Below are 27,756 nucleotides of genomic sequence, written 5' to 3'. Positions count from 1 at the left end.
CTGTTCTCTTACCTGTAGGTCATCTTCTTTTAAAGATTATCCGTATAAAACATTCAGGTTCCTTTGTGCACAATTACATTTATGTGTACGTAAACTCTAACACACGTTTCAGAGCAGTTCTTTGAGATTGTTTGGTTTCATTTGTTTTATTTTTTTAGCTTCACAAATGAGTCATATTATCCCTGGTATTCTGCAACTTAGACTTTATTTTTCATAGTGTTGCTCCATGTCTGGGCATAAACTTACTACAATTATCAGTCATTTAAGGGCTATGTGGGAACCTTTGTGTGTTTTTTCCCCCCACTATTACAGTGCTATAGTAAATCCTTGTACATCATTTTGCACATGTTTATTTAGCATGGATTGTTAGAAGTGGAAATTACTCGGTTAAAGAGTATGAAAATTTGAAATAGTGTCAAATTGCCTTTCTTAAGAGGTTTGTCAGTTTTTATTGCCATAAACACTGTATTGTGAGATTATCTTTTATTTTATTGCTAACACAGAAAATTATCCATTCTTTACATTTTTGTTATTTTTGGGAAAATACCTGCTTTATAATTCCTAAATTTTTAAGAGGGGAACAGCTGTCTGTGTTTTCATGTGGCCTTTGGGTTTCTTGTATGAATTGCCTGTTCATATCTTTTTCCCTTTTTTTAAATTTATTTTTTAATTTACATCCAAGTTAGCATATAGTGCAACAGTGATTTCAGTGATTGATCCCCTATGTATAACACCCAGTGCTCATCACAAGTGTCTTCCTTAATGCCCTTTACCCATTTAGCCGCCCCCCCGCCACACAATCCCTCCAGTAACACTCTGTTCTCTATATTTAAGAGTCTCTTATGTTTTGTCCCCCTCCCTGTTTTTATATCTTAAAATCCTCATATGAGTGAAGTCATATGATACATGTCTTTCTCTAATTTTGCTTAGCATAATACCCTCTAGTTCCATCCACGTAGTTGCAAATGGCAAGATTTCATTCTTTTTGATTACTGAGTAATACTCCATTGTGTGTGTGTGTGTGTGTGTATGTATATATGTACATATATATGTACATATACACACACACACACACACACACACACACACACACACACACCACCTCTTCTTTATCCATTCATCCATCAATGGACATTTGGGCTCTTTCTATACTTTGGCTGTTGTTGATAGTCCTGCTATAAACATGGGGGTGCATGTGTCTCTTCGAAACAGCACAGCTGTATCCCATGGATAAATGCCTAGTAGTGCAATAGCTGGGTCGTAGGGTAGTGCTATTTTTTAGTTTTTTGAGGAACCTCCATACTATTTTCCAGAGTGGCTGCACCAGTTTGCATTCCTACCAACAGTGCTGAAGAGATTCTCTTTCTCTGCATCCTTGCGAACATCTGTTGTTGCCTGAGTTGTTAATTTTAGCCATTCTGACTGGTGTGAGGTGGTATCTCATTGTGGTTTTGATTTGTATTTCCCTGATGATGAGTGATGTTGAGCATTTTTTCATGTGTCTGTTAGTCATCTGGATGTCTTCTTTGGAGAAGTGTCTATACTATGTCTTTTGCCCATTTCTTCATTGGATTATTTGTTTTTTGGATTATCTTTTCCCATTTTAGTTTTCAACTTCTTGGCTTATAGGAGTTTTCTACATAGTCAGGACTTTAATTCTTATTTATATATTGCAGAAATTTTCTTCCTGTTTTATTTAGGTCTTTATGGTGGGTATCTTTTATTATGTAAAAGTGTTAGTTTTTATGAGATAAGAAAGATTTCTTTAATCTTTTGTGACTTCTAGGTCTTGCATAAAAAGGCTTTTCTATTTCAGAATTTAAAATATATTCATAAATATCTTGTGTGTTTCCTTATAACAATTGTTCTGTTATGTTTACAATTTGTTAATCACCCGGAGTTAATTTTTATATACTGATGTGAGGTAGAAGGTAGCTTATTACCTGCAAGTAGACTGCTGATTCCTCAACAATATTTATTGATAAGTTGTCATATTCCCTGCTTATTTAAAATGCCATCTTTAGGTGACCCTGGCTGCTCAGTTTGTGGAGCATGCAACTCTTGATCTTGGGGTTGTGAGTTCGAGCCCCACGTTGGGTGTAGAGATTACTTAAAAATAAAATCTTTGAAACTAAATAAAGTGGCACGTGGGTGGCTCAGTGAGTTCAGCGTCTGGCTCTTGATTTCACCTCAGGTCATGATGATATCAGAGTCATGGGATCGAGGCCCACCTGCGATGTCTCTGTGCTGAGCATGGAGCCTGCTTAAGATTGTCTCTCTCTCTCTCTCTCTCCCTCCCTCCCTCCCTCCCTCCCTCCCTCTCTCTCTCTCTCCCTCCCCCTCTCTCCCTCTTCCCCCACCCCCAGCCTCTCCTTCAAATAAATAAACAAATAAACAAAATACTAAACTGTGATGTAGTGAATTGTGGATATGGTGTCTGGTTCTAACACAACATCAAAACTTACTATACAGATGTTAAGATTGTGATATTGACATCAGTATTCAGTTTTCTGTTCTTATCTGTTTGTCTCTTAATCTAATACTATGTCTTTAGAATTTTCTTGCCTTTACACGCAAATTTTTGCTTATATATGAACTGTATGATTAGCTTGATGCCAGAAAGTTTCTTTTGGAATTTTTAATTTGAATCGCATTTAAGATCTAGATTACCGTTTGGGGTGGGGATATCTTAAACAATTACTATTAAGTCTTTGCATACTAGAATGCATTGTATCTTCTATTGTCCGATAACTTTGGTGAATTTGTTACTAGCATTATCTCTACATGTCTTGTTTTCCATTACAGTATTCTGAAAATTTTTTTAATGTTTATTTATTTTTGAGAGTACAAGCAGGGTAGGGGCAGAGAAAGGGGGAGAGAGGATCTGAAACGGGTTCCACGCTGAGAACAGTGAACCCAATGTGGGGCTCGAAGTCATGAACCACAAGATCATGACCTGAGCCGAAGTTGGAAGCTCAACCAACTGAGCCACCCAGGCACCCCATCTTTTAACAGTATTCTAAATGAATATTATTATAATTTTTGTCAAGTTGGTATCCTTATTGAACTCTGATATTAGGTTTAGTTGTTTTTTCAGTTGATTTTTAAAAAATTTTCTATGTAAGCTATTATGTTAATCTGTAAACATTAGTAGTTTGGTTTCTTTCAGAATTTATTCCTCTCTTTTCCATGCTTTACTGCACTGGTGAGGGTGGCAGAAACTGCTAACAGAAACAGTAGTGTGCTTGCAGCCTTCTTTATCTTTAGACATAATGTTTCTCATGGTCCATCCACCGTAAAGCTTGCTATTTGTAACAAATATGTGGTAGTTACCCTTTATTTGGTTGAGAAGTTATTTTTCACTTTTTATGTTTTATCTTTTCAGTAAACCTACAGTCTTTATGTGGCCAGATTTCTTTTATTTTGCTTTCTTGTGTGAATGTTGATTTGGCTGGATACTCTAGGTTCAGATGTTATTTGCTATGCATTCATGTGTATGTGTGCACACACATACGTGCACACAATTTTTTAAATAGTTTTTTTTTAATGTTTATTTTTGAGAGAGAGAGGCAGTGGGACAGAGAGCAGGGGAGGGGCAAAGAGAAAGGGAAACATAGAATCTGAAGCTGGCGCCAGGCTCCGAGCTATCAGCACAGAGCCCGACATGGGGCTCGAACTCACAGACCATGATGCTTAACTCACTGAGCCACCGAGGTGCCCCTACACACAGTTTTATTTAAGAGATAGTGCAATATTCTAGCATAGGAGAATTCTTCTCTGGTTTCTCTTGAGCTGAAATTCTGAGCCTCTTTTATGTTAACATAAGTCATAGGTAATTCTTGCAAAATTTAGACAGTGCTTATCCAGATAAGTTAGTGCTACATTAAGTGAAATAGGATTTGAATTAATTTCTATATTAATTTCTTATGTAGTTATTCCTTTCCTATTTTTGTATGGCAACTCTATTATTATTAACTACATGAGTCCTTTCAAGGCAGTGGCAGATAATATAGAATAAGGTCACAAACTAGCCAGTGGGCAGATCCATACTGCAGTTTGATTTGATAAATGAAGTTTTATTGGGACACAGCTGAGCCTGTTCATTTATATATTATCTATGGCTAATTTTGTGCTACAAGAGCTGAGTTTAGTTGCACCAGAGATCTGAAAATATTTAGTATCTGGCTCATTATAGAAAATGATTGCTGACCCCCAGTATAGCATAATGGAAAGAAACAGCCCAGAATTTGGAATGAGAGTGAAGTGGATTTAAATCCTTGCTGTGCCTTTTATTATTACTTGAGTTATTGTTTTTCCTCTGAAACCTCAGTTTTCTCATACATAAAATAATAACTCTAATCCATGAGATTATTAAGGACATTAAACAAAATAACGTAGGGATGGTATCTAGTGTGTAGTAAGGATGCAAGTGGTAGCAATTGTACAGTCATTAAAAGGTCAGCATTTTTGTGGCTACTCATTTATAGTCTTTTGTTTCCAGAATGTAAGTTTTCATCCTTGTTTGAAATTTTCTTTTTCAGTAGTAAGGGCTTCTTTACTAGGGAAAAGAGAAACAAGTCTGTATTTGTTCTGATGGTGGTTATCTATTGCCACATAATATTCCTGAATTTAGCAGCTTAAAATAATTATTTGTATAGTTTAGGAATTTAGTAGCCTCTAGGTGGGCCCAGCTTAGGGTCTCTTATAAAGTTGTAGTTGAGATGTTGGCTGGGGCTACAGTCATCCGAAAGCTTAACTAAGACTAGAAGATTCATTTCCTAGATGGCTCACTTGCATGGCTTTTGGCAGGTGGCCATAATATGTCAGTCTCTCTAGATTTCTTGAGTTCATCAAGCTCGCCATGAGAGAGCAAGGAAGAAGCCACAACATTTTTAATGTTCTGTTCTCTTGACACAACATTCCATTACTTCCTTCACATTCTAATTGGTAGCAGTGAATTACCGAGTATAAACTATATTTGAGTGGGAGAAGAATGAAATAATTTGTAGATATGTTTTTAACTGCCATGTTCTATAATCAGGACACAAATTATTTCTATTATTCTTAAATGCAAAATACACTTGCCCCTCCCAAGGCCTTCAAAAGTCTCATTCCATTACAGCATTGGCTCAGAGTCCAGAATGTTACATATAAATGAGGCGCAGGTGCTGATAAGGGTTCTTGAATATGGTTCTTTAGTATAGTTAGTATAGCTCTTCAAGTATAGTTCTTGATATGAAATCCTGTATCAACCACATATTCAGTATAAATTGATGGCAGAGGCATAGGGTACCCACTGTTGATATTCTTATTCAGAAAGGGGTGATGAGGGAGGAATGAGAGGTACACAAGAGTGACTGGTTCATGGCAGTTCTCAAGTCCAGTTGGGTACAGGATTAGGACTCACAGTGTAGGAATAATTCTCTTATGGCTCTTGGTTCTATGTTCTGGGTTCTTGGTTCCACCTTCTGTATCATCTTTTCTTGTTCTTAAAAGATAGCATTTGCAGGATGCCTGGTTGGCTCAGTTGGAAAAGCTTGTGACTCTTGATCTTGGAGTCATGGGTTCAAGCCCCACGTTGGGTGTATAGATTACTTTTTAAAAATTAATTAATTAATTGATAGTTAACATTTGTTTGCACCTTAGTAGTTTTTCAGTCTGCTTCTAAAATTTGGGAGGTCTTTTCATTTTATACTATCTCCATTCCTTTCAGTCCAGATTTGCTGTTTCTACCCATCTAATTCTCTTAAAACTTTTAGGGATCTTTTGTGAGTCTTATTAGAATCCACATGCACAAATATCTTTGTCTACCTTGAGCACTGAGAGGACACCACCCTTAAGTTTCTTAGAAGCTCTGTTGTTTGAGAGAATCTGTGACTCATACCCTTAAAATTTTGGGGTGACTAGTAACTGAGGCACCATCTTTCTGAGTTCTAAGCCTTAAAGGAATCTCCCTCCCTCCCTTCCTTGTCTTTAGTAGGCTCCATACCCAGCATGGAGCCCAACATAGGACCTGAACCAAGATTAATAGTTGGATGCTTAACCAACTGAGCCACCTAGGCACCCCTGAGTCTTAAAAGATTTTAAAGCCAAACTCAACTTTTCCTGTTGACATGCTTTCTTGGCAGTTCTCTGAATTTGATCTTTGCTCAGCAGCCATTTCTGGAGAGGTTGAGAATTTTCAGAGCCGTTAAATCCTTCTTCCATTTGTTTCTTTTTCTTGCATTTTTATTACAAGCTGAAAGAGGAATCAGATGCCCCCTTAACTACCTTTTTTTTTTTTTTTTTTGGTCTGGAAATACCCCTAACTAGATCACCCAGTTCATTTGATAGATTTTATAAATGTTACTTAACTTTCTGCCTCTACATGACTATAACATGTCTCTTCAAAATCGATTTGCAGCCTCTTCAAAATCGACTCTGTTAATAGTCTAGGGTGCTTTGAGCTTCCATTAATGCTTTTCTCCAAGTCTTTCCACCTTTTGCCACTCTCTGGAACCAAAACCAGTTCTACATTTTAGGTTTTTATTGCAGCAGCATCCCCCTTCCAGGTACCAAAATCTGTCTTGGTTATCTGTTGCTGCTATTGCTTACACATAGCTTTAAATAACAAACATTTATTATATCAGAGTTACTGTGGCTCAGGAATTCAGAAGTCACTTAGCTGTATGATTTTGAAAGATGTAGGGGTCTTTCAGGAGGTTGAAGTCAAGACAGCCAGGGCATCTGAGAGGTTGGCTTGAGTTGGAGAATCTGCTTCCAAGATGGCTTCATCTCATACCCAGAAGCCTTTTTTTGGCCACATGGGTCTTTCCATAAAGTTGTTTGGCTATCTTCACAACATGGCAGTTGGTTTCTTCTGAGTCGTCCAAGAGAAAGCAAGGAGCAATCCACAGTGCTTTTATGTTCTGATCTTGGATGTCATATACTTTGATTTCTAGCACATTCCATGTGTTAGAAGTGAGTCAGTAAGTATAGCCCACAATTAAGGGAAGCGGGGAAATAGGTTCTGCCTTTTGAAGGAAAGAATTTATGGGCATATTTAAAAAAAATTTTTTTTAACATTTATTTATTTTTGAGACAGAGAGAGACAGAGCATGAACGGGGGAGGATCAGAGAGAGGGAGACACAGAATCCAAAACAGGCTCCAGGCTCTGAGCTGTCAGCACAGAGCCTGACGCGGGGCTCGAACTTACGGACCGCAAGATCATGACCTGAGCCAAAGTCGGCCGCTTAACCGACTGAGCCACCCAGGCGCTCCAATTTATGGGCATATTTTAAAGTCACCACAGTGGTGGTATATTTTAGAATGACTTTTTTCATTTCTTGGTATCAACAAGTATTACCAAATAAATACCAGTTGTACATGTAGCATTCAGATTTACTGCTTGAAGACTAAATAGTATAGAGTTTTTACTTCATTATTACATATTTATCAGTGATTTCCAGGCGGTCTTTTGAGACATCCATAGTTTATACTCAAGAGCTATTGTTAATTTTCAGTGTCAGATTTTTAGTTTATCTTATAGTTATTCATTGTTCCACCAACAAATACTTGAGTGTTTTCTGTATATTCTGCTAGGCCCTGAGAATACAAAGATTATGAGGAAGACAAAGTCTCTTCCACCAAGGAGTTCACAGTCTAAAAGAGAAACACCTGTATAAACAAAGTATTGTTACAAGCAAAATATATGTCATAGTGGCAGCACAGAGTAGAGAATGAATAACTGACAAGTTTAGAGGGGCATAACTAAGAAAAAGCATAGTCCAAAGCCATAGAAATATGAACATTTCTAGAATTGCAACTAGTTTAATATTGTTGGATGAACTTGTATACTTTTTTATGTTTTGCCATGGTTGCAGCACCAGGTCTCCACCTGTTTTCAAAAAAAATTTTTAAAGAGGTTACAGTATTCTCTACGTGTGTGGAACTGTTAAAGGGCTAGATACACATAGGCATATGAACACATATAACATTTAATATTTTTTAAAAATTTTTAATATTTATTTTTGAGAGCGAGACAGAGTGTGAGTGGGGGAGGGGCAAAGAGAGAGGGACTCAGAATCTGAAGCAAGCTCCAGGCTCTGAGCTGTCAGCACAGAGCCTGATACAGGGCTCGAACTCATGATCCGTGAGATCATGACCTGAGCTGAAGTCAGAGGCTTAACCGACTGAGCCACCCAGGCCCCCCTAACATGTAATATGTTTTATGAGAGTTTTAGTGAGAATATTAAATTAGTGATTGATCATTACTAACCTGATTTATATGCTTTTAATTAATTAACACTTATTGCCTACAGCAAACATGTCTGACAAAGAGCTAAAGAAGCTACGTAATAAACAAAGAAGAGCTCAAAAGAAAGCCCAGATAGAAGAAGAGAAAAAAAATGCAGAAAAAGAAAAGCAGCAGAGAAATCAGAAAAAGAAAAAGGATGATGATGATGAAGAAATTGGAGGTCCCAAAGAAGAACTTATCCCTGAGAAACTGGCCAAGGTACTTAATAAAGGGTTTAGCACAATTTAGTGAAATTTCATGACAGCTATTATCATTTAATATGGTCTTATTCAACCAATTTGATTATTGAGTGAAAATTTTTAATTTTTAGTCTCCTCTCTCTCTCTCTCTCTCTCTCTCTCTCTCTCTCTGATCATACTTCACATTTAAAACTTGTAGTAATGATCATGATCCAGAGTAATCTAGTATGGTATAGTGGAAAGTTTTGGCTTTTGAGTCATTCTGATCTGGGTCCACGTATCAGCATGTACACTTCATTGTGTGTTTGGACACTTTGTCTAACCTCTCTGATGATTTTCTCATCTATAAAATGGGACTAGTAAAAATCCCTACTAGGCAGAGATGTTAGGATTAAAGAAAGGAACTATATGTGTAAAGAATGTAGCATCTGTTACAAGTGGTAACATGCAACTTTTTATATCTAGAGACCAAATTGAGCTTGTTAAAAAGTGAGTGTATATGTATATTTCTCATCCATGTGTCAGTTTACAGTCCTTATTTATTAATTTTGCTTTTCGAATCTAATGTCTTTAAAGTCCCTAAATATTTTCCCCCAGGCCAAAATCACATGTGACATTTTTTAAATTTTTTTTTTTTTTTCCAACGTTTATTTATTTTTTGGGACAGAGAGAGACAGGGCATGAACGGGGGAGGGGCAGAGAGAGAGGGAGACACAGAATCGGAAACAGGCTCCAGGCTCTGAGCCATCAGCCCAGAGCCCGACGCGGGGCTCGAACCCACGGACCGCGAGATCGTGACCTGGCTGAAGTCGGACGCTTAACCGACTGCGCCACCCAGGCGCCCCCACATGTGCCATTTTTAATCATTAAGCTGAAACCAAGGTATTCACTGTCACACAAACCATTTTGATTAGTAACGTACCTGTGTACTCCTGGCTCTTGACATTCACCTACTCCATGTGAAAATAATTGCATAATTTATTATGTGAAAGCAGTAAATATAGTGAGCACATTGCCCTAGAGTTCAGTATTAGCCTCGCTAGTAACTAAAAAACCAAAATCAACTGCTCTATAATGAAGAAAAATTATAATACTTAGTAAATAGAGTTGGAAAATAGTTTTAGGATTATACCAGAGCAGATGGACAGTAATATCTCATAGCAGTGTTGCTATTTAAGAACCATAGAGAAATCTGGCTTGGATTTCAAAGGATATATTGACATCTTTTCACAAATAATTGTGTAACTATTTTAGGAACAAAGATACTACTTTTTATTGTTGGGTGCTTATTGGAAAAATATGCAGAATAGGGAGGAAGCACAGAAAATGGACCTTTTAGGCCTCATGGAGAATTGCAGTTATTCAGGGATAATATCAACTTTAAGGGCGCTCCATCTTTATACCTCAGCTTTCTTTATTACTACCACCACTAACTTGTCTGCCAGCACCATTCTTTCCCTTGACTTTCCTTAATGACTTTTTTCTTTGTAACACTTCATATCTCACATTATACTTTTTAAAGAGAGGATCAGTCTGGCTTGTTTAGTCCTTGTCTAATAAAGGGTAATCCCACAGAGCAGAATTCTTATGCTAGCATACCAGGCCTCCTTACTGGGTTTTCCTTTTATTTTTGACTTGAGTTTTTCTTGTGTCTAGCTTATCATGGCTGCTTTTGGACCAGATGTCAAGTTATAGTCTAATTATTAATACCTATATAGGGTTGTAGAGTCTCAGAAGAAAATAATTCCTACAGAAAGTGCTTTATTTGGAAGGAGCCCAGTGGAAGGCACCCTGATCTGGGGTGCTGTTTAATATATACTTCTCTTGCTTGTTGGGCACATAACACCCTTCTCTTCCTAGGATAACTGCTGCCAGGATGCCCCCTTCTAATAGCATCCACACTTACGTATATCCCCAGTGTGGTGGCAGCACCAGATTATACCAAGCCATCATAATAAGGTATGGCATTGTAGGCTCTTTTAAATGCTGCCTGCCAAGTGTGGATCTACAGTCTATAGATTGTGATTTTTTGTGATCCTATATTTTATATTCTTCATGTGATAAGTGGTATATTTAGTGTCATTCAGGATTTTATATATATAATATGAAGTAGAAGCATCGTTAAGTTAGCGGTAATTCCAGGTAAGGAAAAAAGGAAAATAGGAAAAGGTTTAGTTAGTGAGTTTAATATTTAGTTAACTGAGTATAAACCTGAAGTTTCTCCAGTGTATCATGAGGCAATAAATTGTTATTTTTGAGTTCCCTCATGTGCCACCCATCTTGTGTCCCTCCTCACCTTCAGTCAGTACTTACCTCAGCCGGACTATTTTTTCCTTCTGTATACACACATGTTCTTTATCAGTGTGTCCTTAATATTCTGGCTGTATAAGGTATAATAGTTTCAAGCTTTTTGTTGCTATGCTGGGAGCATAGGGAGACGTACTCCTATATAACGTAGTGTAACGTGGATTAGACTTCACATCAGTTTATAAATTTAAAAATTGCATGTGATCAAACCACCCTTACAGATCTCTTATATTGCCCATCAACACAATGCATTCCCAGTGTACATTTCTTTAACTTAAGTAAATTCAAATCTTCATGACTCGTTATAGTTTTTTTAATATATGTGCTGCCAGAGCAGGTACTGGATGTAATTTTTTTTTGAGAAACAAATGAGTATGCACAATTCTAGCAATTTCATCCAGTATTCCACTCAGTGAACATAGAACCCTAACTAAGTATGATAGAAGTATAACTACCATTTGTTTAGTCCCTGTCAGTTTCTGTGTGCATCTTCTCCTAGTGAGAACATTTTGCTACAGGGATTAGGATTTTGGTACCTAATATATGGTTTTCATACATACAGTGCAAATTAATGATATATATATATATGTCTTTACAACTTTAGGAATTTTCAAGGGTAGTTCTGTTGATTTTTTTTTTTCTCCTGATCTTAAGCACTGATTTTAGAATTCATCCCTGTTGATAGGCTTTTGTGTATATAACCCTATACTTCATTTTGTATGTATGAATGTAGAATGTAGTTAGCTTTATTGTGGTTATGGACATATGTTTAAGCACTCAGATTTAGCCTAACAAAATCTTCCTATGCAAGTAAGGCACAAGGAAACATGTAGAAATTTCAGATCCAGATCTCCTGTGGAGGCATGTATTCTCACTTACTAGAAATGCAGGCAGAATTTCCCTTTTCTTTTTCCAAGTTCAAAAACTTGATTTCAGTAAGTATAATGTTTGTATGACTCAGCTGCCCTATATTCCTTGTATCCATTTTGTTAACAGCAGCCATATCTCCCTGGTGATAAATTACCCTGATCAGTACAGCAGTCTTCATTTTAGGCTTGATACAGCTCCATTACAATTTCAGTTTCCAGTTTTTTACCTTCCTTGGTAGACATTTCTTCCCTGTATATCACAAATTCCAACTCAATAGGACATAGAATCATGGGAATAAGATAAGCAAAATATTAAAAATGTGTGAGAAAGGCATACTTCTGAGGGCCCCTCTTTCCCCCTCTGTCTCTTGGTATCTACAGCTATTAGAGTGACAGTGCCATATATTGATTTCTTGTTCAGAGCACATATCTTTCAGAATAATGCCAGCTGCTTTACATGCTAGTAGTATACAGCAAATCTCATAGACATCAATTTCTTGTTCAACTTTTTTTTCCTTTTTAATACTGTGAAATCGTTTCCTTAGCCAGAAACTGTGTTGGTGAAACACAGTTACCAAATTAGAAGAGGCATGTTAGGTATGGCAAATCCAGATTCCATCAAGGATAAATTGTCACTGCCTCTGTCATGAGACAAGACGAACAGGCACAGATATTCAGTGCCTTTCTGATAAATGTGGTATTGTTCCCCACCCACACCTCAGTCTACAGAGAAGACTCTTGTCTAAATAGTCTAGGGGCGCCTGGGTGGCGCAGTCGGTTAAGCGTCTGACTTCAGCCAGGTCACGATCTCGCGGTCCGTGAGTTCGAGCCCCGCGTCAGGCTCTGGGCTGATGGCTCAGAGCCTGGAGCCTGTTTCCGATTCTGTGTCTCCCTCTCTCTCTGCCCCTCCCCCGTTCATGCTCTGTCTCTCTCTGTCCCAAAAATAAATAAACGTTGAAAAAAAAAAATTTAAAAAAGATAAATACTCAGTCTAGAAGTGTAACAATAGCACAATTATGTAGTAAACATTATACCTGCCCAGTAATGATTACAAGTATGTAATTAATATGACATTTATATAATTACTAAAGGGTGGTAGAGACAGAGTTCTATAAGTATAAATATTTTCACATGCCATCTCACCATTAGCATGGCATTAGAATAAATATGAATTCTATAGAATTTATATTATTAGAACAATGCAAGATGGAATCTTTTTTTTTTAATAACTTGATTGTACTTCAGTTTGAGTTCAAAAAGAACGTTGACTCATTCTGTAATATTCTCCACCTCTCATTCTTACCCCTCTTCATCCTATTTAACATCTCTCCTTGGTTCCCATCCCCCCAACCCCACCCCAATTACCTTACTTGTTTATCTCACTGTCTTTCTTTCCCTGGTTCTGTTTTATCTTTATCTTTACTTGTTGGATAGTTTCTATTTAGAGATAATGTAATATCTGTGGTTAAAAACCAGCGAGGAGTTCTAGAGTTCAAAATCCCCTACCTTTAGACTGTGGGAGGTTAAAATATGACAGTATTTCTGGGTAATGGGTAAGTGGTTTTTACCAAAACAACAACAACAATAAAAAACCAGAAAGTGTTTTTAATGGAGAGAATAACATCATACCCCTCCATCTTGCTTCCATTTGTATAATATCTTTTATTTTTGTTAGGTTGAAACTCCATTGGAAGAAGCTATTAAATTTTTAACACCGTTGAAGAACTTGGTGAAGAACAAGATAGAAACACATCTTTTTGCCTTTGAGATTTACTTTAGGAAAGGTAGGCAATTAGGGGATAGTGGCCCTGATAAAATTGATCACTGTATTTCTTAGATATAGTCACCCAAGTCCAGTAGCTTTACCAGTGTAGGATTTTTTGCCAATGCAGCTTCCTCACAGAAATGCGTGCTACATGTGCAAGATGTTGTGGGGAGGTATAATGATACTATTATCTCTTCTAGGACATTAAAATCAACAATAGATGAACATCCATAACTAGGATTAAGGTCATATGTAGTAATTGCCGTGTACTTGTGTGAATAAAGTTAATGACATAAAGCTTAGATTAGTGCCTGATACACAGTAAGCATTGAATAAATGTTGGTTTTTATTAGCTATTGTTACAAGATGTGGCACTTAAGGTGTATCTTGAAGGATGAATCATTTCTAAAAGAAGAGCTGGATAGAAAGGAAGAGGATGCTTTAAGAAAACACAAGTATGTGTAAATAATGTAGAGGTTTCTGTATTGCCCAAACCAGATAGAAAATAAATGAAGGGTCTTGGTTGTCTTGTTTAGAATGACTCAACTACATATAGATACTGATTTTGTGGAATTGAATTGCTGTAATCCAAGTGGTTCATTGAAAAAAAACTAAGTATATCATTAAGGGAAGGGAACAGAACTTGGTTAATAAGCTCTGAAAGAAGGTTGTTGTTCCAAGCAGTGTAACTTACGTTCTACTTAAAGAGATGGAAAATGGTGCCCCTATAGAGTTTCCATTTAAAAATCTTGTTTATCAAAGGTAATTAATAATGGGGAAAGGTTCTCATATAGCATTGCTTGAAAATAGAACAAAAAGCTGTAGTTTGATTTTAATTTTTAGTAAGATATTTACATGAATATGTAATATAGAAAAAAGGCCAGGAAGAAATAGATAAAAAAAATAACAGAAGGTCTCTTGATGGATTGAGTGATTACAGTGTTTTGTTATAATTCTGTTTTCCAAAATTTAGAAAATAAACTTTAGTAAATAGTCGAGTAATTTAGAAACTTTTAAAGAACAGTTAATTATAACTTCCTTTTTAACAAATATTCTTAAATGGAATACCGAAGTATAAAAAAGTTGTTCTGCTTGAAGTGAGGAAGGGGAATCTAAATTCCATTCAGTTGGCTTCTTGGTTGTGTTCTAAAGACCTCTGAAGGGCTCTTCAGCTGTTGGATTTCATTGTTGTGTGAAATGGGTAGTAAAGGGTATGGCAGTGTTTTTAGCTTTTTGAGTGTTGGGTAAGAGAAAAATGTCAGGAGCCTGGAGGTTTCAATTTTGTTATTTGGAGAACGGTACCAAATTAGGGAAGTCGTAACAAAGAGGAGGTAGTTATAGATGAGACTTGGAAGTTCAGTAAGTATTCAGGTGAAATTTCCATGGAACAGGTGGAAACACTACTAAAGCTGGGGAAACATGGGGGTGTGAGTATGGGGATAGTATAGAGAGAGCTTAGAAATCACTGAAAATAATAACCTTGGTAAATACTGTACTTTTTGAGGAGAAACAGGAGCCAAGGATTGATAGGAGAGGACAGTCAGATAGGAGGGAAACCATTTCACATGTCACAAAACCCAAGAAAGGAGATTCAAGTATAAACAATCAAGATTTATAAGTAGTGCAAAAGATCCCTTTATTCTGATTAAAGGAGGTTAAGAAGTGAAATGGCTTCAAATTTTGTTCCTGTGGCATTAGTTCAAATATTGAATGTGTCTAATTTTTTTTGTACTTCATAAAACCTTTTTCTTAAAAGATTATTGTGTGGAAATCATTAGCTAATGTTGCTAATCTGAGGAAATCATTTGCTTCACTTACGTTGCAGTTCAAATGTGATTGTCTCTAAATTAGTTTCTCTATTTGCAAGATCTTAATCTTCCAAAGGAGGGCATCTTATTTTATCAAATGATCAAAATATATTTTACTTTTTCTTTTTATAGAAAAATTTCTTTTGATGCTACAATCAGTAAAGAGGGCATTTGCTATTGATTCTAGTCATCCCTGGCTTCATGAGTGTATGATTCGACTCTTTAGTACTGGTATGTTTTTGTTTTCCATTACTTAAGTATTTGGTTATAGTAGTTGATAGTGACTGTATAAGTGATCTATATAAGCTTGTCATAAACTTAATCATTTTAAAGCTGTTGGGTATTAAATTAGCTAAGGGGAAAAGCAGGGTTCTTTTCTTTGTGATGAAGGTATTTATTTTAAGGCTAGAAATGTTACTTGATTTTGATAATAGAATTGTTTAGTCCAAATATTTGAGAATCACCTTTGTTTCTGTTTCTAAAAAGTTAACACGTAAGTTGAAATTGTGAATCATATTCGTTATGTAAAGCTTTTAGTAAATTGTTCTAAAATTGAAGAATCTCTTTGAAATTGACTAGCTGTCTCCTTATTTATCTGTCTTCAGAATTCTTTGTCATAAAATTTTTGTTAATAAATACAGGTTTAAAAGAACTTTAAGACAATCATTGTACTTTTCAGATATTTTCACAATAAGATCCATATACTACTTCTAACATAAAGTAGAACTATAGAATTTTAGAGAGTAAAAGGTAGAATGTTATGCTAATTGTTTTTCATTTTAATAATAGTTGAGAAATATGGGACCCTAAAAGATTAAATGACTTATTCAAGGTAACATAAATAATTAGTAATGAAGCAGGGATGAGAGCTCAGGTTTTCATATTGTTCTTTCTACTACCACAAGAGCTTGAAATTTAGAGTAAAGTACTCCTGTAGTCAAGTGGTGGTGGTGGTTTGATTTTTAAGTGAATAGAGAAGGGAAATTGAATTTTTAATAGAACAGTCTGCAAATACTATTAAGTTCTATTAAGTTACCTGTCTCATTGCTAAATACTCAGCCACATATGAATCCATACATACCTGGAAATAATGAGATTAAACCAGGCATCCCAGTCAGTCTTTTTTTTTTTTTTTTTTTTTAATTTTTTTTAACGTTTATTTATTTTTTGGGGACAGAGAGAGACAGAGCATGAACGGGGGAGGGGCAGAGAGAGAGGGAGACACAGAATCAGAAACAGGCTCCAGGCTCTGAGCCATCAGCCCAGAGCCCGACGCGGGGCTCGAACTCACGGACCGCGAGATCGTGACCTGGCTGAAGTCGGACGCTTAACCGACTGCACCACCCAGGCGCCCCCCAGTCAGTCTTTTGAAAAATATTTAATTGTCCTCCCGATGAAGAAAGTTGTTTTGGGGGTGCCTGGGTGCCTCAGTCAGTTAAGAGTCCAACTTTGGCTCAGGTCATAATCTTGTGGTCCGTGGGTTTGAGCCACACGTCAGACTCTGCTGACAGCTCAGAGCCTGGAGCCTGCTTCGGATTCTGTCTCTCCCTCTTTCTCTGCCCCTCCTCTGCTCGTTCTCTGTCTCTCTCCCTCTCAAAAATTAATAAACATTAAAAAAATAAAAACACAAACAAACCTTGTTTTGACTTCTAAGAAAAAGTAAATCCTTATTGAAAGTATATTTATGCCTGTCAAAAAAAAATGATTCCTGTTATAGACACTGAACTGTTTTTTAGTGTTTTTAATTCTGAAAGTAAAAAATAACATAACCACCTCATAAAATAGAAGAAGGAATTGCTATTCTTAGAGAAAATAGAGAAATTTCTTTCTAGTGTTTTCATATTAAAATTTGTTTGAAGTCATGAGTCCAAAAATTAAGGCCAGGAATAATGGTCTTAAATCCATTCCTGCTTAGGATGGAGTGCACTTAAATTGTTCTCAAAATTAACATGAACACTTTGTTCTTGTATAATCAACTCTTTCCTAAAAGGTAGTAGTAAAATAATATATAGAAGTCTTATGGATTTGGAGACTTCCCTCTGAAATATGAATTAAAAGTGGGATATTTAAATGTATTTGCTTATAGTAAGTATGTGGATTGATGAACATATGACTGTTGTCTTAGAACAGTTATATTAGGAACAAAAATGCTTCAGAAGAACAAAGAAAGGCAGAATGGTCCTGATGTAAGAGTTAGAATTATTTAGTTAGCTGTGAGCTGTATCCGTAGCTTCTAGACATTGTCTGGAAGAGTAACAAAGTAATCCTTATTTTGACTAAATTTAGGCATTAAAGCAGTGATAATTTGGAGTGATAAAGATGCACTGTCTTTAAAAGGCCTTCAAGAATTTGGGTACAGTTGTGTAGTATGTAAAAGTATTTGTGCAACCACAGACACCCAGAGTAGGGGCATCTTTGATATACCCCACAAGTTTCCTTTAATAAAACTGATAGCTTTGGTAGTTTTAAAATAAGATTTAACTTTGAAGTAATTTTTCAAGAACACATTTGCCATGTCAAGTTATATTTTACTAACTGCTTCTTTACAAAGAAACCCTTACAACACCTTCTTGGGGAATATGGGAAAAAAACGGTGCCTTGACACCTATTTTTTGTAGAAACTTCTCTAAGTAAATATTCATTTTAGCCTGGTTATGAATACCCTTCCAAATCTTCAGAATGTTGTTATACTACCAGTGTAATTAGTATCTGCTGCCTAAATTAATTTACCATATACGTCAATCTTCCTCTCCCCTTTTTAATTATGAGGATGATCTGGTATGTGCCCTTTTCAAGTTTTTCACTTTTTCTTAAAGTTGTAGGACTTAAAGCAATTTAAACTACATTTCTGCTTGGTACTAAGTAAAAGGAGTTTAGGGATTCAGTTGTTTATTATTCCCTTACATACTTTTAAAAAAAATCACTGTTTGGTCACCTTGATCTACAGTGAATCTTACATCTTTTCTTCTCTCATTTGTACAAACCCATTTCTTCCTTTTATCTGCAAATTATTTTTCTTCTGTGCTTATGTATTTCTCCCCTAAAAGCTTTGTTGATCCTCTTATGTAACCTAGTTTACCCTTTTGAATGGTAATCACTTAGTAGGTTGTGCTTTAGAGCCTAGTAGTGAGTAGTCATTATCTTGCACAGAATATGAGCATTTTCTACCCAAATTATTAACAAAACAGGGAGCTAGCATAGGAACCCAGAGAAATTCTTTTGGCTAAGAATCTACCCCTTTTTCAATGTGACTTTTAACCATTGACAATTACTAGATTAATCCAGTCTGCTAATAAGCTCAGAGCATGAACCAAACATTATTTTAATTTTAGGATGTCAGAGGATTCAGAAGCCTCTCATAAAAAGTTTTATTCCCCTTCCCTCAATTATTATTTTTCCTTGATTCACAAGACTTACTGTTGTATCATAAGGTAACAAGGAAGCTAATTCAGTAGTCTCAGATGTTTTATTTTCCTGAGACCTCAATATTTTTTTGTTCATTTTAGTCACTTTCAAAGGACTTTTAGATTGGTTCATCCCCTACTAATCTTTAGTAATAAAAGCTTACGTAGTAGACCTGTGATGCATGAGGTTGCCCCTTTCCTGAAAGACGTAGGTAATATTGCATTACACAGAATTCATACAACTTTCTGAGTCTTACTGCAGTTGAATTTTTTTTTTTTAAATTAGTATCTTCCTGGAAATTAGAGTGCCAATCTACATAGTGTAGGGGAGCTAACAATCAGCCTCAAACATTTTGTGACTTGGGGAGGAAATGTTTTTGGAAATAGCTATTAATGGAAGTTCGGAGTTATATAAATATTTCTTCTTTATACATCCTGAATTATATATTTGTTTTTAATTGTGTGGGCTTTTTTTTTTTTTTTCTTAAAGCAGTTTCGATTTTTCTGGGGGATTATTTTAATCTGAGGAAAACAAATTAATGAAGGTAATAAAAAACATGAAAAGCATAGCGTCCACTTACAACCAACTATAATGTAACTATACAGTTACTTTCCCATCTGCATATAGTGTCCCGAAAGCACTTCATTCAAACCAGTAAGGCCCATGGATATAACATTTTTTTAGAAGACCTGTGTTTTTTTGATATAATAGTCATTGTGATTGGCTATAATCTGTTTTACCAATTTTTCTTTGTTTGCACTCCCGCGCTCCTTGAAATCTGTTGATAAGTTGCCAAAATCAAGTTACAAGTACAGCCATAATGGAGATTAAGCAAAATTCCTTAATAACTCATTTATTCGAACCACCCAATTCAATAGAATGATAGAAGAAATGCTATTTAACTAACAAAGGACACATCGATCAATTATTCAGTTACTAATTATGTGTAGAATATTTCAGAGATGTTAACCACTCAAGAATTCAGTATGTTTAAACTTGGTGTAGTAGTGATCCATTAGACAATAAGTGGGCCATTACTACCATTTGAAAACCTAATATAGAAATATACTATAGAGCAGAGGGGCACCTGGGTGGCTCAGTTGGTTGAGTGTTGGACTTTTGATTTCAGCTCAGATCATGATCCCAGGGTCTTGGGATCAAGCCCCCAGTTGGGCTCTGCACTGAGGGTGCAGCCTGCCTGAGATTCTCCCTCCCTCCCTCCCTCTCTTTCTCTCTCTCTCTCTCTCTCTCTCTCTCTCTCTCTCTCTCTCTCTCTCCCCCCCTTCCCTCCCTCCCTCCCTCTCCCCCTCTGCCCCTTTCCCCCGCCCACTCAACGCTCTCTCTCTCTCACTCTTAAAAAAAAAAAGAATAGAGTAGAAAATACCAGAATGCATGGCACAAAATTAAGGTTAGTATTCCATGAAACTTTTACTTCACATAGTAATTTATGTATATAGGATACATATTCAGCAGTACAAATGGTTGTTGTCCACATTTTAAGCGACGACCATAGTTCCTAACCATGAGGAAAATATATTTTCAATCTATAACAAAAATAATAACTGCACTTTATTGAATTATATATTTAGCTATTATATAATTAACTTTAAAAAATGTAACTTTTCTGGGGCACCTGGGTGGCTCAGTTGGTTAGGTGACAGACTTCGGCTCAGGTCATGATCTTGCGATTTGTGAGTTCTAGCCCCGCGTCGTGCTCTGTGCTGACAGCTGAGAGCCTGGAGCCTGCTTCGGATTCTGTGTCTGCCCCTCCCCTGCTCACGCTCTGTGTCTGTCTGTCTCTCAATAATAAATAAACGTTAAAACAATTTTTTTTTAAAAATGTAACTTTTCCTTACTGTGATCCTTTTAGGTTAGATAGCTCCTCAGTTTTACGGATCAAGAAATAAGTTCAGAGAGGTTGTGACTTGTTCAAGCCTAGATCCATACCCAGGTCTTTCTGGCTCAAAGCTTCAAACTGTCTGTCTATACCAAAATAGTAATGAAAAAAAGCATACTAACATTCAGTCAGAGAGGTTAGGGGTTCAGCTTTTCCATCTCTGAATCCCAAGGCCTGGGAATATGATTATCAGAGTGTATTCATTATAGGAAAATACTTTGGTGGTCCTTTGGAATTTATTATATAGTGATAACTAAATTTATGTAGCCCTTGCAAATAAAGGTCAATGAAGTCGTCATGTTTTCTTTTAAAATTAATAAATTTTGTAATGCCTTACTTGGGTATAGAATATGGAGAAGGTGAAGAAAATCCTCTTGTCTTCCGCACTGCATAATTGCTGTGACATTATTTATCAGGTGGGTGCCATCAGAGCCCTACTTTATAAATTTGTTTTAAAGTTGAGGGGGCCAGCCCCTAAGAGCTTAGAAGACTATGGAACTACATCTTTTGTTATTTGTTTTGCATTTTGTTTTGTTTTGTTTTGTTTTTCTGGAAATGAATCATTTATCAGTGAAATTTGTCTTTGAATGCTGTTAGAAAAATTATTTTCCTGATACACATTTTTTTACATTTATATGGTAAGCTCTTTACATGTTGAATTATAAGTAGGTTCATTTAATCTTTACATGTAATTGCTTTGTTTCATTGGCCTCATCAAGTAATTTCTTTACTTCTGCAAATCATATCAGAGTATCTGACTGCTAATAGAATTTTATTTTTAATTTGTTCAGCAGTGTGTGAAAGTAAAGATTTACCTGATACAGTTAGGACAGTATTAAAACAAGAAATGAATCGTCTTTTTGGAGCAACAAATCCAAAGAATTTTAATGAAACTTTTCTGAAAAGGAATTCTGATTCATTGCCACACAGATTATCAGGTAATCACTTCATTTTCTTTTTATCTTAGCCTTCTAAAATAATTTTAGTTTTTATTTTAATGGATTCATGACAAGGTTACACATTTCTCACATGGAAGAGGCATTGTGTGTATGTCACATTTTAATCGTAAGAACACAGGCAGCTTAAATATGCTTCCTATAAATTTTTAAATTTCTTAAAATTATTACTGTGGATCAAGGTCAGTAGTTTCTTCTGGTTCAGCATAGGCTTTTTACAAAGAAGCAATATAACTTCATTTAACTACATATTACATATAAGGAAGGAGGGGCTTTCTTTGTTTTTTCTTTCTCCTCCTTCAACATGCTCTTAAGATTCACTTGGATGTGACCATCAGCTTCTATTTTTCATGCTTGTAAGATATTAAATTGAACAGTGCAAAACACCTAAAATCATTTCATAGGCAAAGGTCTGTGCTAGCAGTCCAAAATCTGGACTTGATGGGATCGTATGGGTAGTGCTTTAGTAGGATGCTTTTAGAATACCTGGCTAAGAAGGCCAGCAGCTTTGTATGCCTTTGTAGAATTCTGAATTCAGATTTTTGGCTCATGCCATCAAGTTTGAGTATCTCTCTCCTCCCATGTTCCCACACCCCCAACCCCCCAGACCCCCCACTCCTACACACATTAAATGGAGTATTCCCCACAGCCCCACATTATGGGGTTTGTTTGTTTGTTTCGAGAGAGTGCAAGTGAGGAGAGGGGCAGAGGGAGAGAGAGCAAGAGAATCCTGAGTCTCCAGGCTTAGTGCAGAGCCCAACACAAGGCTCAATCCCACAACTCTGGGATCATGACCTGAGCCGAAATCAAAAGTGGGACACTTGGGGCACCTGGGTGGCTCAGTCACTTAAGTGTCCAACTTTGGCTCAGGTCATGATCTCGCTGTCTGTGGGTTCAAGCCCCATGTCAGACTCTGTGCTGACAGCTCAGAGCCTGGAGCCTGCTTCAGGCTCCCTATCTCTCTGCCTCTCCCACATTATTGCTCTGTCTCTCTCTCAAAAAAAAAAAAAAAAAAAAGTGGGACACTCAAACAACTGAGCCACCTAGGCACCCCTGTTCAGTTTAGAAAGAGGAAAAATCCATGTCCCACTACACAAAAACAACTATCATTAGAATATTTGTATTTCTTCATAGTTTTTTACCTTAATCATTCTCCTAGTTTAGACAGTTAAGCTATTTCTTATCTATCCTCTCATGATTTTTTTGGTTTATTTCAAATGGCTTTTCCCACTTTTCTAATAAAGTGCCACACTCTGTGTGCACATATATGTTATATTTGATATTTGAATGAATAGAGGATAAGATGCTGGTTGTACTTTAAAATAAAAAAAATTTTCTTTTTTCCTTCTCATTTAGCTGCCAAAATGGTATATTATTTAGATCCTTCTAGTCAGAAGCGAGCTATAGAGTTGGCAACAACACTTGATGAATCCCTCACTAACAGAAATCTCCAGGTAAAGTTTTTCATAATCTCTCTGAAGAATACCTCACCACTTTCTGTTTCTCTTTTCACAAAGAGAATACGTTTACCAAATAATTGTTTTTTTGTTAATTATGCATATTATTCACCAAGCCATTATGAATCCGCATCAGAAACTAACCCTATCTTAAATTTATTTAGGATTGTCTGTGTGTGCACAAGCACAGTAGGCTACTTGGCCTTCAAGAACTAGTTCCACATCTTTATTTAAAATACTTCTTCTAGGAATCTGTTTTAGTAAAATTTTATATATATATATATATATATTCCATAGTTAATTTTAGATTTTGGTTCATTCCTGTCTTTACATTTCTGACCAAGCAGTAGTCTCAGTGAAGATTCTGACATATTTAAGATGTACATACCAGGGATCAAATCAAAACACTCATTTTATAGCTTGTAATGTACCTTGAAATATAAAAGATACATGGATATGTTTTGCAAGATACTGATTTTAGTTTAGCCTAAAAACAAAGGACATAGCGCTACTTCCTATGATAATTGGCCAGATAAAGCATTTGATATAGTCCTTTAATAGCAAATGAAGGAACACTTTTAAGAAAGAAACATTTGACTTATTGATTGCTAATTAATACATCATTTAGATTATAAAATTTCTAGACTGGCAAAGTTTGTTGGATACTATATATCTGCAAACTACATGTTTTCCAAGTGAAAAGATAAAGAAAACATGAGGAATGTAAATTAACATGCATCATTTTAAAATCTAAGAATATCTACCAAGGGGTTTGGTTCAAACAGTTACCAATTTTCATGAACAGATTTTTCTTGCATATATGCCCTTTGGTTTGAGACCCTCCCTTTCCTCTCAGTGGACAAACCTTTAATTAATACAGAGCTAAAAAGCAATGTTTGATACCACCAGCTGTCTCTAAGCCTCTTAAAGAAAAAAAAAAAAAAAAACTAAAGAGCTTAAGTTCAATACCTGACATTAGCGTGGAAAAGTTGACATTTATACACAGAGCCTGCCTGGGTTGAGGCAAAGTTGCCACCTGGGGTCAAGCACTTGCTGAGAGTGAGTGTGTCTTTAAATGTAGCCGCTGCATATCTTGCTTGCCCCACATTAGTCCTGGCCCTGTTTATAAATTCATCCTTTGTATAAGCCCTACGATTCTGAAGAAACTATTTCTTAGGGATTGAATATGCGGGGATAGAATGCTTTCTGTGTCTTCAATATGTACATTTGCCTTTTGCTTAGAAAATGTGTTGATAATGAAATGTCTAATAAATTCACAGTAAAAAACTTTGTTTTTGGACAAGTTATAATATTACCTTTTCTCTTTCTTTAGACATGTATGGAGGTATTAGAAGCCTTGTGTGATGGTAGCCTAGGAGACTGTAAAGAAGCTGCTGAAGTTTATAGAGCAAATTGTCATAAGCTTTTCCCTTATGCTTTGGCTTTCATGCCTCCTGGATATGAAGAGGATATGAAGATCACAGTTAATGGAGATAGTTCTGCAGAAACTGAAGAACTGGCCAATGAAATCTGAACATCATTAAACAAGCAAATGGAATGACTTTGGACCATATCTAGTGTATAATATTTTTGTCACGCACCTGCTGCATTGCTCTAACTTACACAGAATGAGAAGAGTAAATGTTCTTGCCTTCAAATAGTGTTTTACGTTTTTTATCCTGCTGAAAAAGTATATATAAAATATCTAACGTATTACAGGATATAGGTTCAGTTTCTTAAAAAATTAAAAGCTGCTAAAATTGAGGGATTAAAAAAAAAGATACCTTATTCTATTCCTACCTACCCACCCATGTTTTTTAACTAATTTATATAAAATCTGGAGGCTGTTACAGCTAACAAAGCAGGTGTGTGGCAGAAATATTACTTTAAAATTTGTCTTGTGAGATTTTACTATATCTCAGACAGCATAAATGCTGTTTTAGCACTGGATTCTTTCACTGAGCACAAAGAGTTGTTGGGGCTTTAGCATCTGACTGATTTTGTTACGGGGTTGATTCTGACCATAGGAAGTATGCAATGTGAATCACTATTTACAGAGAAACCTACAACAGATGCTTGATGTTGTAGAAGCTGGGACATATAGATACCAAGCAGAATTTCTAAGAAACCTAGAGGGTGTTCAATATGCTTGTTGTGTTTCCAAAATTCACTGTACATGATCAGTTTGGTGTTCTTGTACCACAGTTTTTAACTGAAGGAACCAGTTGGAACAATCTCAATTTTAACTAAAACTTGAAGAACTAAAATAGCAATGCAAACCTTTCAGCATTGTTTTGGCCAAACTTGTTAAAACTGTAATGCAAGAACCAAATGCACTGTGATGTGGCACCAACTAATTAGCACGCATGAATTTTTTCACCCAAGAGTGAAAAAAGAAAATCTACCATGGCTTGAAGTTAAAGAGCAGAACTCCTGACTACCATTCTATGACTGATCAAGAGACTAATAGTTAAAAACCTCAGCAGGCCTTGTTCACGATATGCAGAAAAAAAGTGCTGCAGTTTAGATACCTCTGGAATTTTTCCACAGTGTCACAGGTTTGTAATACTTGAAGCCCTACATTTCTAAGAATATATTTCTTGCTCAGTTGTTTCAGGCAAGCCCAAGACTTTGTAATTTTTAAAGGGCCCAAGATTTTTTTTTTTTCAATAACAGACCAGCTTCTTTTTCCTGCAGTTACAGATGTAATTTCCTTTTTGTTGTCAAACATAAGGTACCAAATATGATGCAATAAATTGTTTTGAAAAACAGTTGTGTGAATATTTCAACTAATCTGTGTTGGGCTTCTGTGAAAATACACAGGTGGAAACAGAGGTGCAAGCCAGAGGCAATGTAACGTGCTGTAAAATGAGCGCAGATGGTTGTGTTCGCTGCGGGCTGAGTGCCGGTGTCAGGGGACTCCGTAATGCAGGTGTAGTGCTGCTCCTGCATGAACCTTTCCTTGAGGGCGAGGATGGTGGCAGGTACTATGAATGTAATTCCTAACTTCCTAATTTGAAAGGAAACTGAGAACTGCGATTTTGATGGAGAGACTGAGCCTTACGATGATAAACCTGTATACTGAGAACTGGCCTCAGGCTCAATATCCTCGTTGCGTTTGCAAGATCTGAGCAGATAAGATTAAGTAAAATGAATCAATTGTATATATGATTGATCTTTTTGTGGTACTTTTAGTTTCTAGGGCATATATTCTAAAGGGAATTTTCAGGAGACCTGATGCTTCTACTGATTGAACAGTTGTGCTAAACTCAACCTTTCATAGTACGTGGCCTGCATTCTGCGTCCCGGTCTAACGATTTAGTGATGTAAAGAGAAGTACAAGCCGAACTCCAGTGCTTTGTTCCGTTTTATTAACTGGCCCTGTCTCAGGAACATCTTCACAGATGGCAAACAACAAACAAAAAAAACCCCACCACCACCACAAACTTTTTTTCAACTTCTCCTATGAGTGGCAACCGAAGTTCTCATTGTTGGGAAAGAACACTAGTGCTACCTCTGCCACTACTGAGGTGTTGGGAGGAGGCACCAGCCATACGATAGGGGGTGTTTATGTGTGAATTCTGTTTCAACTCTACTGTATATTGAAATGAAGTTCATATATTTGTCTTGACAATGTTCAACTGATGTAGACTGTCTTAGAATGAAAATTCGTAAATACTCAGAACTCTTGATGCAGATTCCACCCGTGAGGAGCTAAAATTCCTAACATGTATATTGTACTCCGACCCAATTTTACTGGAACTATTGAATAAATATTTTATTTTCTTTCAGGTTTACTTGATAGTGGATACATTGTCTGGTGTCAGAGGACCTTGACAGGGTTCGTTTTATGTCCAGACAGCACCCCCGAAACATTGTACTGTACTGTCTTGCTCTGAGTAGTATCGACTGGATCATCCCACATTTGCCTCATTCACTCTATTAATTCCAAATGATACTGTGGGGGGAAACAGGGTTAGAAAAACAAGTGGGAAAAAAATGCAGTGATGTTGTATTCTAAACAAGTGCCTTATGTTTATTGCTGAGAACTGGTGTTAACAACCCTTTTCAGAAGAAAGGGTCCCTTGACCTGTATTAACATAGGAAAGTAAAGTTATTTTTGTTTTTCTTTATATTTACTACTCTTGTCATTTCTCATTTAAAAATTAAGATCTGACCAGGTTAGTTTACTCAGCTTTAATTAGATAGTTGAGTCCTACGTTTTCAACATTTTTCTGTATTTACGATGCACAAAAATAAAGCGTGAACTCTACTAGCATGGCTAAAAGTAGTCCCAGTGTTAGTGAATAGCTTTTCTGTGGGTTTTATGAGGCCTTTGTCTTTCAGGGGTGTTTGTACTCCACGGTGTGCTGCTGTTAGGGCTGTGAGACGAAGGCTATGATTGTAAGAGGCCAGACAAGCATGGTCTAGTTTCAGGTAGGTGACGATAAATTCAGGGAAGTCTCTGTCCTGCACAGTTTGTAGGAATATTTCAGTTGCCATGTGTAGCATCTGTTTGGGACAGGTAAAAAAGTGAAGTGTTGAATTTTCCTACAAGACACACACACACACACACACACACACACACACACACACACACATACACACACGTGTCTTACTAATTACTAGCCTTAAATTTTGAAATAACTCTTACTAAGAGAATGTAAAGAAAGACCAACCTGTCCAGTGGAAGGTAGGCTTCCTGTTCAGCTCATGCTACACTCCTTTAAGTTACAGGCAAGGTTTCTTGATGCCATTCAATCCACTGCCAAACCTACATTAAAAACAGTCGCATGAAATGGCTGTGTTGCCCCAC

General features: G+C 36.5%; 1 protein-coding gene across 1 annotated transcript in view; it reads left to right on the top strand.

Moving 5' to 3' along the window:
* The window catches only part of NAA15 (N-alpha-acetyltransferase 15, NatA auxiliary subunit), an 85,590-nt gene extending 58,517 nt beyond the window's left edge, over positions 1-27,073 (top strand). Inside the window, exons 15-20 of the mRNA XM_086704202.1 lie at positions 8,302-8,495; positions 13,328-13,436; positions 15,358-15,456; positions 21,319-21,465; positions 22,840-22,937; positions 24,274-27,073. Of these exons, the coding sequence (XP_086560328.1) occupies positions 8,302-8,495; positions 13,328-13,436; positions 15,358-15,456; positions 21,319-21,465; positions 22,840-22,937; positions 24,274-24,474 (848 nt within the window). The 3' untranslated portion in view covers positions 24,475-27,073. The remainder of the gene's footprint in view (positions 1-8,301; positions 8,496-13,327; positions 13,437-15,357; positions 15,457-21,318; positions 21,466-22,839; positions 22,938-24,273) is intronic.
* The last annotated feature ends 683 nt before the right edge of the window (positions 27,074-27,756 follow it).

The sequence above is a fragment of the Puma concolor genome, chromosome B1 (assembly GCF_028749965.1).
Source record: "Puma concolor isolate L17-30 chromosome B1, mPumCon1.1.hap2, whole genome shotgun sequence".
NCBI lineage: Eukaryota > Metazoa > Chordata > Mammalia > Carnivora > Felidae > Puma > Puma concolor.
Note: the sequence above shows the minus strand (reverse complement) of the source record. Positions and strands in the feature narration are given on the sequence as shown.